A 13,870-nucleotide genomic window follows, 5' to 3' on the forward strand; every position below is an offset into this window, starting at 1 on the left:
TCTACAGGATAAGATCACGGCTAAATAAAAATCACAGTAGTTAGCGAGACCTAAAACATTTTGTAGGAGTTTGTACATGCACATTATGAGGGACAGTTCATTAAGTCTGCATCTAAAACATTTTGGCTTAGCAAGACTAGGTTATTAAACTTATGCCTGTGAAATTCGAATGGAAAACTGTGCTGTTCACAGGCATTTACAATGAAATGCAACAGCAGGAATCAACAACTTCTATCAAGAAATTTTTAAATATGAAGACTGACAGATGATGCCCAAAACATGAAGATAACACTGACCCTTCTTTCATCATTTAGTGAAAGTAATGCATTTAAGGGTCCTCAGAATCTGAAGGCATCAAAAGGAAGAGTATTCTTTGAATCAATTCTGATAAGATTCTACATGGAACGGGTGGAGGGTTGTCACCCCTATCGAGAAAACGGCCCCTCAGGGTGTTGTGGATAAAATATTTCAAATGTCACAGTCTCTCTTATGTGACCAGACCCCAGGATCAGGATGTAACTAAAGAGAAATAGAGCTCAATGCTTCCCTAAGTGTACCTTCACAAACACTAGTTTTGCAAGATATGAATTATGAGGACAAAAAGGTTTTGCAGTCAAATAAATGTAGTAATTGCTGGATTACACAAATTCCAACAACTACCTTCAATACAGAACTTCTCAGAGCCTTCAATACACTCACCGGTGCAGTGAATCCTTCCTTAAGAGAAATACAATATGCAGTGCTTCTAAACTGCAAGACAGAGCAAATGGCAGGACAACATACAATATGGAACAAGGTGTGGGACCACTGTTGGAACTTGAACTTAATTACATATGGATGAGCAGGTCTTAGATAAATTGACGTAACTAAATGTATTAGAAGAAATATGGCAGATGCATCTAGAAAAAGAGCAGTCCAAACAAGAGGACTGATGCTGATTCCTCACTATTCAGGGAGAAAATGCTCAGCTTCTATACTCAAAACTTATTCCTCAGGAAGAAACATTTCTTTTCTTTCTTTTCTTTCTTTCTTTCTTTTTTCCAAACAGGCTCCATGCCCAACATGGGGCCTGAGCTCACAACCCTGAGATTGAGAGTCACATGGTCTACCAATTGAACCAGCCAAGTGCCCCAAGAAGAAACATTTCTAAGGAGAATGAAGGTCACCAGATTCTTTTTTTTTTTTTAATTATTAACTTGTTTTTTTTTTTATCTTTTTAAATTTACATCCAAATTAGTTAGCATATAGTCCAACAATGATTTCAGGAGTAGACTCCTTAGTGCCCCTTACCCATTTAGCTCATCCCCCCTCCCACAACCCCTCCTGTGACCCTCAGTTTGCTCTCCATATTTATGAGTCTCTTCTGTTTTGTTCCCCTTCCCAAATTATTTTTGTTGCCCCTCCCTTATGTTCATCTGTTTTGTCTCTTAAAGTCCTCATATGAGTGAAGTCATATGATTTCTGTCTTTCTCTGACTACTTTCACTTAGCATAATACCCTCCAGTTCCATCAAGGTCACCAGATTCTTATGGCTTATGGGAAATAACCCTCAGAGCAAAGGAGACAGAATGGAAGAGCTGGTGGAATAGTTCACAAAGCACAAGAAGTACCTTGCTAAAGTAGGTCAATGGTTATACTTAACTTCCTTACCTTCTGAGGCTTTCCTTCTTCTCCTCACGTGTTAAACAGCTGTCTAAGTGCTTATTAATGTGATTTTCTGGAATATTAACCCCACAAACAGGACAATCCACTGTATTTTTTAAAAAGAGAAAGAAAGATTTTATTATTTATGGAAAGGGCAAAAATAACATATAACCTGACATCTTTCAGCAATTAATATAAAAAAATAGAATTCCAACCTTAACACGCACTTAGAAAAGCTAAAGAGAAAAAGAAGGGCCCCTCAGGGCAATAGAGGTAGGACAGACTTTTAACTATTAGCTAAAAACACTACAACAAGAACGGTCAATTGATACAATGATCAAAGATTTGTCAGGAAATGCACTTAAAATTCACCTATCCTTACAAAATTTAAACTCTTGAGTACTAATATGCTAATTTCAACCTAAGTTTAATAACCACTCATTGCCCTGCACTGTATGTGATGTGGGCATACCAAAGATGTGTTAAGACCTAATTTCTGCCTAAAAGGTACTCTGAACTTCACAGGCAAGAAAAGACATGGAAATAATAGGTTAAACAAACCGAGCCATTCATCATCAAAAAAGCAAACTGTACACAAAATAGTCCAGAAGGCAAGTGCTCTGCCACTTTGGTGATGGGAGAGGCCAGTATTATCTGACACAACAGAAGAACGGTTAGGATCTGGATAAAGTCTAGAAAGGTAAAACAAGGGTCAGCAAACATTTTTAGTGAAGGACCAGGTAGTAGAGATTATAGGCTCTGTAGGCCAGATGGTCTCTGTTACAACTACTAAACTCTTTCATGAGCATGAAAGCTTCATAAACAGAAGGGGGGTGGATATTTTCCAGTGAACCTTTATTTACAAAAATTGGTGTCAAGCCAAATTTGGCCTGCAGCTTGTAGTTTTTCCAATCTCTGGGTATATTCAAGAAATAATGGGGAGATCAGCTGGGCTAGTATAGAAGGATTTTTGAGAGGGAAAAATAAGAAATAAGATCAGACAGCTAGATGAGGGGTCAAATTGTCTGTGGCTATAAACGCCAGTCGTAACAGCTTGGAAGTGTTCAAGCAGTGGTATAATAAGACAAAAGGAGCTCTTTAAGATTAAAATGGAATTGATATGAAAGATGAGGGGGGAAATTAAAAGCTGAAAAATAGACACCAACTGCCATAGTTAAAATATGAGCTAATTAAAACTGCTTCATTTTTCCAGCAATCAGCCTCAATTCCCATTCTATGAGAGAGAAAGAGTACAAAAATATCTTGCAGCACTGCCTACATCAATTTCTGAGAATGTTAAAATGTGAAATCTGGTTTGCCCTTTCCCATTCCTTCCCCCCTCAAGATGCTGATTTATTCTTATGTCGTGTGGGATGAAAAGATTTCCATTAAGTAAGAAAACACATATATGAAAATAATTTCCTACCTTTGGCAGCCTGTTTCAAAGTTGACGTAGAAGGTGTCTCAGGAACATTAGCCACTAAGGAATGTGGAGCTGTCTTTTCTACAGAAGGTGCCTCTTTGGTCTTTGAAGAAGTGCTCACCTCTTTTTGAGGGATGACTTTGCTTTCATTCTCTTTTATCGACAACTCTGATGTAGAACCACCAGTTTCTCTAATCAAGAAATTCTCCATTAATTTGCTTCCTTGCTTTAAAGAATGTCTGAAGGCCACCGGAGTGTGTACTTTGGCAGCAAGGTTCTTTGAAGAGGAGGAAGCAGGAGATATGGGTGGTGACTCTAAGGCAAACTGCAGCAATTGATTCCTTGAAGCACCAAAAACACAATAAGTAACTAAGATGTCAAGTTATACTTAGTAAGTTAACTGACATAACCCGTTTTCCCAATTAACACTTGCTTCTGTGAAATACAGATCTTATTCCATAATGACAACCAAACCAGCATTTCTTCAAAGCAATAAACCTGATTTAAAAAGCAGTTAATCTTTGGGGCACTTGGGGGGTTCAGGGTGTTAGACATCTGACTCTTGGTTTTGACTCAGGTCCTAATCTCAGTTTGTGGGATTGAGCTCCGCATCAGGCTCTGTGCTGGCAGCACGGAGCCTGCTTGGGATTTTCTCTCTCCCTCCCTCTCTGCCCCTCCCCCACTCATGCACGCACACACACACACACACACACACACACACACACATACATACATACATAAATATTTTAATGCAGTTAATCTTTTATAAAGGAAAAGAGATACTTCAGAATCTAGCCTTGGAGAATACCTGGTATAAGAATTACTCTCTAACCATACATAACTTTAGAATCTGGACAAAACATATAAAACAACTGTTTATAGCATGAACTATAGTCAACACAAGCCTGGAGTCAATGAAAGAGAAGAAAAACATCAGGTGATCCACCACTGCCCCCAAGAACTTCCCTGGAAGCATCTTCTGGGAGTGGACACAGAGATCTGAGTTCTGGGCAAAGATGGCTAGAATTGGAGGGACAGGGTGGTGGACAGCGGGTAGCCACAGAAAGAGAACACCAAAAATCTGCATAGAAATTCTCATCCATTCCTGATCATCTCCATGGCTGCAAAAGCATAAGACAAAAGCACACGCCAACCTAGTAGGAAGCAGATGCTGGGAAACTGAGATTCCCAAAGCTGCTGACAAGTTGTTGGAATTTGAGCCCCAATTGCAGAGATCTTATAAAGATCCTAGACATTCAGTTGAATCCCCACAAAGGCCACACCTTAGGAAAAATAAATAAAACTGAAGTAGGCCAAATCCAACAAAGAACTAAACAAGGCCCCGGCAGAATAAAACTGAAAAGCTGGAACCAAAACAGAACCCAACATCTTTCAAAGGAGGATAATTCGCAGCCTCTATAACATTTCATCAACAATGTTCAAAACACATATAATCAAAAGATAAAATAGTCAATGGAAGCAGATCCAGAGGTGGTCCAAAGAGTAGCATTATAAAGACTTCAAGATAACTACAATGAATATATTAAAGAAAAAAGATGAAAAACACACAAATGAGTAAAAAGATAGTGTAGTGTTAGAGGGAATTAAAATTCATCCCCAAAAGGATAAAACAAAGAAAATAAAACCTAGGCATATACTAATCAAACTGTTAAAAAATAAGAAAGAGAAAATCTTGTAAACAATCAGAAAAAAATAAGACATGTTACCTCTAAAGCACAGTTTCCTAACCTTGGCACTTAGGACACTGTCAATCAAATCATTTTTTGTTGTGAAGAACTGTTCAGTGCATTGTAGGAATGTCAGCAGCATATACCCCACCCCAGGTTGAGACAACCAAACATATCCAGACATTGCCAAATGTCCCCCTAGAAGAGAGGGTGAAGTGAAGGTAAAATCACTCCCCATTGAGAACTACTGCTCCAACAAATAATAAAAACAGCACTGACTTCACAATGAAAGCAAAAAGATAATATTATGACATCATGACATCTTTAAAGTACAGAAAGAAAGCAAAACTACCAAGAATTCCATTTCCTTTAGAAATAGTGTTCCGGGGGAGAGGGCGGGGTGGCGCCTGGGTGGCTCAGTGGGTTGGGCGTCCAATTTTGGCTCAGGTCATGATCTCACAGTCGGTGGGTTCAAGTCCCGTGTCGGGCTCTGTGCTAACAGCTCAGAGCCTGAAGCCTGCTTCAGATTCTGTGTCTCCTCCTCTCTCTGCCCCTCCCATGCTCATGCTCTGTCCCACAATAATAAAATAAACGTAAAAAAAAAAAAAAATTTTTTTTAAGTGTTCTAGGGGTCCCTGAGTGGCTTAGTTGGTTAAACATTCAACTCCTGATTTCGGCTCAGGTCATGATCTCATGGTTCATGAGCTCGAGCCCCACATCGGGCTTTGCACCGTCAGCACAGCTTGGGATTCTCTCTTTCCCTCTTTCTCTGCCCCTTCCTTGCTCACTCTCTCTCTTTCTCTCTCAAAATAAAGAAATAAACATTTTTTTAAAGAAAAATTGTGTTCTAAAGTAAAAGCAAAATACATTCTCAAGTTAAGAAAAGCTAAGAGAATTCCTCACTGGCAGACAAGGAGGTAGTACAGAAAGAAATGTTCTTCAGCTTACGGAAAATGATTCTAGAGGGAGGTACAAAAATGTCAGTAAGAATCAGCAGCTCCAGGGGCACCTGGGTGGCTCAGTCCGTTAGGTGTCTGACTTCAGATCAGGTCATAATCTCTCAGTCTCTGAGTTCGAGCCACGCATCGGGCTCTGTGCTGACAGCTCAGAGCCTGGAGCCTGCTTCAGATCTGTGTCTCCCTCTCTCTCTCTCTGCCCCTCCCCTGCTCACACTCTGCCTCTGTCTCTCAAAAATAAATAAATGTTAAAAAAAAATGTTAAAAAAAAAAAAGAATCAGCAGCTCCACAAAAGGTAAATATGTGGGTCAAAACAAAACTAGTGTTTTCAACAACACTAACAACATCTTGTGGGATTTACAGCAAACATGTAAGTAAAATACATACAAAAACATAGTTTTAAAAAAGAGAAATAGGGGCGCCTGGGTGGCTCAGTCGGTTAAGCGTCCGACTTCGCTCAGGTCACGATCTCGCGGTCCGTGGGTTCGAGCCCCACGTCAGGCTCTGGGCTGATGGCTCAGAGCCTGGAGCCTGCTTCCAATTCTGTGTCTCCCTCTCTCTCTGCCCCTCCCCCATTCATGCTCTGTCTCTCTCTGTCCCAAAAATAAATAAACGTTAAAAAAAAAAAAAAACTTTTAAAAAAGAGAAATAATATAAAAATACTGTAAAGTTCTTGCACTGTTCAGGACATGATAAAAGTACTAATTTATGGTACACTATTATTAGGACATATTTTGTCATTTCTTCAGTAAGGACTTAAAAGAGTGACACTAAGAGATATAATGTAAAAACTAACAAAGGAAACAATAAAAATACTTTTAGTATCATAAAGAATGGGCAGAAATAACTAATTTTTTTTACAAAGAAACAAATGGAGAAAGAAAACAAAGGTAACATGCTAAACTGTAATCACATTAAATGTAATGGGTAAATACTCTGAAAGACAAAGACGGTCAGACTAGATTAAAAATAAGATACAGCTATAGACTATTTGAAAAAATACTTTAAATATAAAGACCCAGGAAGGTTGAAAATAAAAGGATAGGAAGAGAAGTACCATGAAAATATTAATGAAAAGAAAGCTGATATGGTAACATTAACAACAGACAACATTAAGGCAAAAAGTATCATGAGAGATAAAGAGGGACATCTCATTTTGACAAAATGGTCAATTTAATTCAAAGCATAAATATCATAAATTACAGGGGCTCCTGGATGGCTTAACCAGTTAAGCAGCCGACTCTTGGTTTCAACTCAGGTCAGGATCTCGAGGTTCGTGAGTTCAAGCCATGTGTCAGGTTCTGTGCTGACAACATGGAACCTGTTTTGGGCCCTCTGTCCCCTTCTCTCTCTGCCACTTCCCCACTAGTGTGCATGCTCTCTCACTCTCTCTCTCAAAAATAAACATTTAAAAAATCATAAATTATATTCACTTAGTAGCATAGCTTCAAAATGTATAAAGTAAAAACTGAACGAACTAAAAGGAGAAACAGTCTATTCACAATAATGGTTGGTTTAAATAACAGTGTGTATAAATCTAAACATACCTTTCTAACTAACAAAATGGACAAAAATCAGTAAGAATACAGAAGATGTGAACCAATCCAATTAATCAAAGTGATGTAATTAACAAATAAAAAATATTACAAATTTTTTTGTAATGACAAATAATGAGCCCTCTTACAAAGAAAACCCCAAGCTCAGACAGTTTTGCTGGTGAATTCTACCAAATATTTATAGAAGAAATAATATCAATAGTACACAAAGTTATCCAGAAAATTAAAAAAGAATGTTTCCCAATTCATATTAAAGCCAGCATAACCTTGATAACAAAATCTGACAAGCACATTGTAGGAAAATAAAATTATAATCCAATAATGTCTCATAAATATAAACACAAAAATCATAAACGAAACATTAACAAATAAAATCTAGAGATAAATAAAAACATATAATGCATCATGACTAAATGAGACTTATTTCAGGAATACAAGGTTGGTTTGTTATTTGAAAAATTAATGTAATTCACCACATTAGCAAATTTAAGGAGAAAAATTATACAATCATTACAATAAATGTAGAAAAAGCATTTGATAAAATCCAATACCCATTCATAACAAAAACACTTAGAAAACTAGGAACAGAAGGAAACTTTCTTAATCTGAAAAAAGATACTTTCAAAAAAACTATAGCTACTATTACAGCTTGAACATCTTCCCCTGAGAGTGAAAACCAGACAAGGATGTCTACTGCCACCATCTCTATTCAAATTATACTGGAGGCCATAGCTTTTGTGATAAGGCACGCGCGCACACACACACACACACACACACACACACACACACACACACACACAATGGGAAAGAAAACTTTATTTGCAAGTGACATGATTATGTTTATAAAAAATCCAAAGACTCTACAAGCAACTAGAGTAAGTGAATTTTTACAAGATCCCTGGACATAATATCTGTTAAACAAAAATTAATGTCATGCCTATGTATTAGCAAATGGAAAATAAAATTTTTAAATAAATACCACTTGAAATATCATCAAAAATATTAAATACCTAGGAATAAATTTAACAAAAACGTGTAAAACTTATGTCTTGAAAACTACCAAATTTGCTGCGGAAAATTTTTAAAAAGCCTAAATAAAGAAATACCCTAGGTACATGCACTAGAAAACTTAACAATGTTAACATGCCCATTTTCCCCATATTTATTTATAGATTCAATGCAATGCCAATCAAAATAAAAGCAACTTTTTTGGGGGTGAAAACACTATATTCATGCTAATATTTACATGGACATCAAAGGCCCCAGAATGGCAGTAGTCTTTTTTTTTAATTTCAACAATCTTCACAGCATCTCCACCAGGAGTAGATTCCATCTCAAGAAACCACTTGCTTTGATCATCCATTTATGTTTTATCACGACATTACATCAATTCAGTCCCATCATCAGGCTCCACTTCTGATTCTAGTTCTCTTGCTGTTTCCACCACATCTGCAGTTACTTCCTCCACAGAATTTGTGAACCCCTCAAAGTCATCCATGAGGGTCAGGATCAGCTTCTCCCAAACTCCTGTTCCTGCTGGTATTTTTGACCTCTTCCAATGAATCACGAATGTTCTTAATGGCATCTAGAATGGTGAATCCTTTCCAGGTTTTCAACAGACTTTGCCCAGATCCATCAAAGCAATCACTATCTACAGCAGATACAGCCTTACAAAAAGTATTTCTTAAATAATAAGAAACTTTTTCAATAAAAGTTGAAATCACTCCTTGATCCACGGGCTGCAGAACAGATGCTGCGTGAGCAGGCATGAAAACAACATTAATCTCGTACATCTCCATCACAGCCCTATAGGTAACCAGGTGCACTGCCAACGAGCAGTAACATTTTCTAAGAATCTTTTTTTCTTGAGGAACAGTTCCCAACGGTGGGCTTAAACTATTCAGTAAACCATGCTATAAACAGATGTGCTATCGTCCAGGCTTTGTGGTTCCATTTACAGAGCACAGGCAGAGGATATGTAGCATAATTCTTAAGGGCCCTGGGACAATCCACAGGCTAAATGAACACTGGCTTCACCCTCAAGTCACTAGCGGCATTAGCTCCCAACAAGAGAGGCAGCCTGTCCTTTGAGGTTTTGAAGCCAGGCACTGACTTCTCTCTAGTTATGAAAGTTCTAGATGGCGTCTTCTTCCAATAGAAAGCTGTTTCGTCCACATTGAAAATCTATTGTTTAGCGCAGTCACCTTCATTAACGAGCTCCGCTAGAACTTCCGGATAACTCACTGCAGGTTCTACATCAGCACTTGCTGCTTTACCTTATACTCTTATGTAATGGAGACAGCTTCTTTCCTTAAACCTTGTGAACCAATCTCCACTAGCTTCAGACGTTTCTTCTGCGGCTTCCTCACCTCCCTCAGCCTTCACAGAACTGAAGACTTAGGGCCTTGCTCTGGATCAGGCTTTGGTTTAAGGGAATGTTGTGGCCAGTTTGATCATCTTCCCAGACCACTAAAACCTTCTCCATATCAGCAATAAGGTTGTTTGTTTCTTACTATTTGTGTGTTCACTGAAGCAGCACTTCAAGAACTTGGCCATTTGGCACAAGAGGGCTAGCTTCCAGCCTATCTCAGCTTTCAACATGCCTTCCTCACTAAGCTGAATCGTTTCTTATTTTTGATTTAAAATGAGACATGTGACTCTTCTTCTCCCTTGAACACTTAGACGTCCTGCAGGGTTATTAATTGGCCTAATTTAAATACTGTTGTGTCTCGGGGAATAGGGAAGCCCGAGGAGAGGGAGAGAGGAAGAGAAATGGCCTGTGAGTGGAACAGTCAGTACACGTGTATCATTTATCAATTAAATTCATGGTCGTATAAGGCTGCAGTTTGTGACACCCCAAAACAATTATCATAGTATTACCACAACAAATAAAATAATGATGAAAAAGTTCAAAATATTTTAAGAATCACCAAAATGTGACACAGAGACATGAAGTGAGCAAATGCTGTTGGAAAAATGGCACTGATAAGACCTGCTCAATGCAGGGTGGCCAAAAACCTTCAGTTTGTAAAAAATTAAACACCTGGGAAGTTCAGCAAAGCAAAGTGCAGTAAAACGAGGCATGACTGTACCTGCAGCAAGCAGTACAGCTCCACTACCGCGATGATAAAATTACGCCCCATGCCAAAACTGAAACTCATTAACTTCTTCATGTGCCCGCTACTTAGGGGGTAGTTTCGGCAGTGGAAATATAACAGAGAACAAAATCGTCTCAGTCCTCATGAAGCTTACACTACAGTGAGGGAAGAGATACTAGAATGCACACAACATATATGAAAGTGCTATGGGAAAAAAACAAACCCAGTGAAGCCGTGCATGAGGAGGCGAAGAGCTTGGCACTCTTTACAGGATGGTCACAGAAAGCCTCACTGAGAAGGTGCCCTATGAAAACACAGAGCCCGAAGAAACTGAAGGACTAACCCATGTGGCTCTCTGGGGAAACAGTGTTTCCCCTAGAAATAACAGTAAGTACAAAGCCTCTAGGGTCAGAGTACGATTGACACATTGGAGAAATAGCAAGAAGGCCAGTGCTCCTGGAGCAGAATAAACAAGGGAAAGAGAAGTGGGACATGAAGTCGGCAAGAGACCCTGTTCTGTAGGGACCAGAAGATTGCCACTGGCAGGACTCAGGCTGCTCTTCCAAATGAGATGGGACACCCCCTCCAGACGATATTAAGTACGACCTTTTATTATTTATTTATTTTTGACAGAGACAGAGTGTGAGCACGAGCAGGGGAGGGGCAGAGAGAGAGGGAGACACAGAATCCGAAGCAGGTTCCAGGCTCTGAGGCGTCAGCACAGAGTCTGACACGGGGCTCGAACTCATGAACTGTGAGATCGTGACCTGGAATGAAGTCGGATGCTTAACCGACTGAGCCACCCAGACGCCCCTGTGACTTTTTGTTTTAAAGTGACACTTTGGTTGCTGGCCTCAGAAGGACTATCCGAGGGCAAAAGCAGGAATAGGAGACCACTAGAAGTGATCAAAGTAATACAGGCTGACACTGGCTTGCCAGGATAATGCTGGCACGGTGATGAAAAGCTGTCAGATTCAGGAAACATGTTAATAACAGGGCCAGGAGGATTAACTGATGGAATGACAGAGTTAAGTGTGAAAGAGAAGGGTCAAGGAGGACTCCAGGGTTTGGGGCCTGGGCAAATGAAAGGACAGAGCTGCCATTTAATGAGGGAAGAAAGACTGTGGGGGCAGATTTGGAGTGGGGGATGGCAGGCAGCCCAGAGAGTTGAGAGTTACTTTTAAGAGGTTCAAGCAGAGATATGAGGTAAGCAGTGGGATATGGTAGCCTGAAGTTTTGGGGTGAGATCTACTTGAAGATGTAAATTTGGAAGCCATGAATGGACACATGGGATTTAAAACCACTAGACTGCTACAATTCACACAGCTTAATAGGGGCCATGTGAAAATATTAATTCTAAAAAGGATACTTAAACTGAATTGGTAATTTTCTCTTTCATTTCCACCATTCCTATAAATTTAATTTAAAGTCAGTTGGTATTATAATACCTAACAGCACTTATCATAGATACTCAGATTTTTTGGGGTGAAGTATGGACTTTCAGAATAATTGTGACTCCATCAAGTACAGGAAAATCTTGCCCATCTGTTAACTATACAAGAACTCTACCTCTTCAGAATGTGGCCAAGAATCAAGAAGCAAAACAGGTCTCTGGGTAGACACCAAAGAGAAACTCAGGGCAGTCCTGAAACCCATGTGATCAAGTCCATGGACTTCATTATCTAGCAAAAGTCCCCACAAATGCTGTTCTGATCCAAAACATGTAACAGCAGTCTGGGACCGTTTGGTGAAACAGGCAGAGGCCCACCAAAGAACAAATTCTTATTAGCATCTTAGGGCATCAACATATAATATAAGGGAAGATGATACAAACATGCGTAAAATATATATGATAATAATGACAGAAATCTTTTTTTAGGTTCCTTTGCTCCAGGTATTATGCTGGGTATCTTCTAGTAGAACTCTTCATTTCCAACCCTTACAACAATGCCTAAAAGTGTCAATAATATTATTACCACTTTTCAGATGTGGAACAGAGGCCAAAGAGGTTTAATATTTTGATCACAGATCACAGCTAGAGAACCCAGTTCTGCCTAAATCCAAAGTCAGTATGCTTTAAACTATACTGTAAGAAAAAAATCAAAATTATATCCTACACACTCTCCTAAGATGCTAAGGAATGATCTATTACAATTATCATCTAAAATGTCTGAATTCTTAAACATGGAGTAAGTACCTGGAGAAAAAGTACCTTGATGGGGATAGGATAAACCAAAGTAGTAAATGATGCTTTACACTCTCAGTTTGTAAAAATGATACCGATGTAGACTGGCTGCTACACAAAAATACTGAAACAGTATTTTCTTACTTAGGTCAAGAATGATGCTCCACTTAGACAAAAATATTCTGATTAAATTTTGTTCAACACATTTTTAAGCACATTATTTTAAATAAAACTGAGTCAAGAAAAATACTCATGTTCTTTGAAAATAAATGGCTAGAGTTAGAAGAAAATGTAAGCTGTGAATGTCAGTATTTTGTCTGAAAACCTCTGGAACTATTTCCAACACTCTTTTATTTCAATTTAGAACATTAAAAAATTTTAAACCATTATGTCTTAAAATGGCACTGACCAATGAGAAAGAAAAAAAATATACAAACAATACAAAAACCTTAGAAGATTAACTTCTTCCCTCATCAATCTTTTTTTTTAATTTTATTTTTTATTTTTTAAAATTTACATCCAAATTAGTTACCATATAGTGCAACAATGATTTCAGGAGTAGATTCCTTAATGCCCCTTACCCATTTAGCCCATCCCCCCCCTCACAACCCCTCCAGCAACCCTCAGTTTGTTCTCCATATTTGAATCTCTTCTGTTTTGTCCCCCTCCCTGTTTTTATCTTATTTTTATTTCCCTTCCCTCATGTTCATCTGTTTTGTCTCTTAAAGTCCTCATATGAGAGAAGTCATATGATTTTTGTCTTCCTCTAATTTCACTTAGCATAATACCCTCCAGTTCCATCCACGTAGTTGCAAATGGCAAGATTTCATTCTTTTGATTGACGAGTAACACTCCATTGTATATATATATACCACATCTTCTTTATCCATTCATCCATCGATGGATATTTGCACTCTTTCCATACTTTGGCTATTGTTGATAGTGCTGTTATAAACATGGGGGTGCATGTGTCCCCTCGAAACAGCACACCTGTATCCTGTGGATAAATGCCTAGCAGTGCAATTGCTGGGTCATAGGGTAGTTCTATTTTTAGTTTTTTGAGGAACCTCCATAATGTTTTCCAGAGTGCATTGCCACCAACAATGCAAAAGAGATCCTCTTTCTCCACATCCTCGCCAACATCTGTTGTTGCCTGACTTCCCTCATCAATCTTAAACCAGATATCAAACAAGTACTGGAAGTGATTAGCTTGAATTTCATCTCTACTACTTTTGCAAATGAAGTACCACAGCACATTAGATATGACAAATGTCCAAGAAATGTTCATCATAAGGTAATTTCAAGGCAAACAGGGAGAA

The 13,870-nt window shown here is 38.6% G+C and overlaps 1 protein-coding gene across 8 annotated transcripts in view; it reads right to left on the reverse strand.

Annotated features, from left to right (window-relative positions):
- RAD18 (RAD18 E3 ubiquitin protein ligase) overlaps nt 1–13,870 on the reverse strand; it is a 110,367-nt gene that overhangs the window by 72,631 nt on the left and 23,866 nt on the right. For all 8 annotated transcript variants that reach the window (XM_019824935.2, XM_003982447.5, XM_019824936.2 and 5 more), the window contains exons 5-6: nt 3,071–3,408; nt 1,651–1,750 (exon numbers count right to left, since the gene is read on the reverse strand). In XM_019824935.2, coding sequence (XP_019680494.1) covers nt 1,651–1,750; nt 3,071–3,408 — 438 coding nt within the window. The remainder of the gene's footprint in view (nt 1–1,650; nt 1,751–3,070; nt 3,409–13,870) is intronic.

This window comes from Felis catus, chromosome A2, assembly GCF_018350175.1.
Source record: "Felis catus isolate Fca126 chromosome A2, F.catus_Fca126_mat1.0, whole genome shotgun sequence".
NCBI lineage: Eukaryota > Metazoa > Chordata > Mammalia > Carnivora > Felidae > Felis > Felis catus.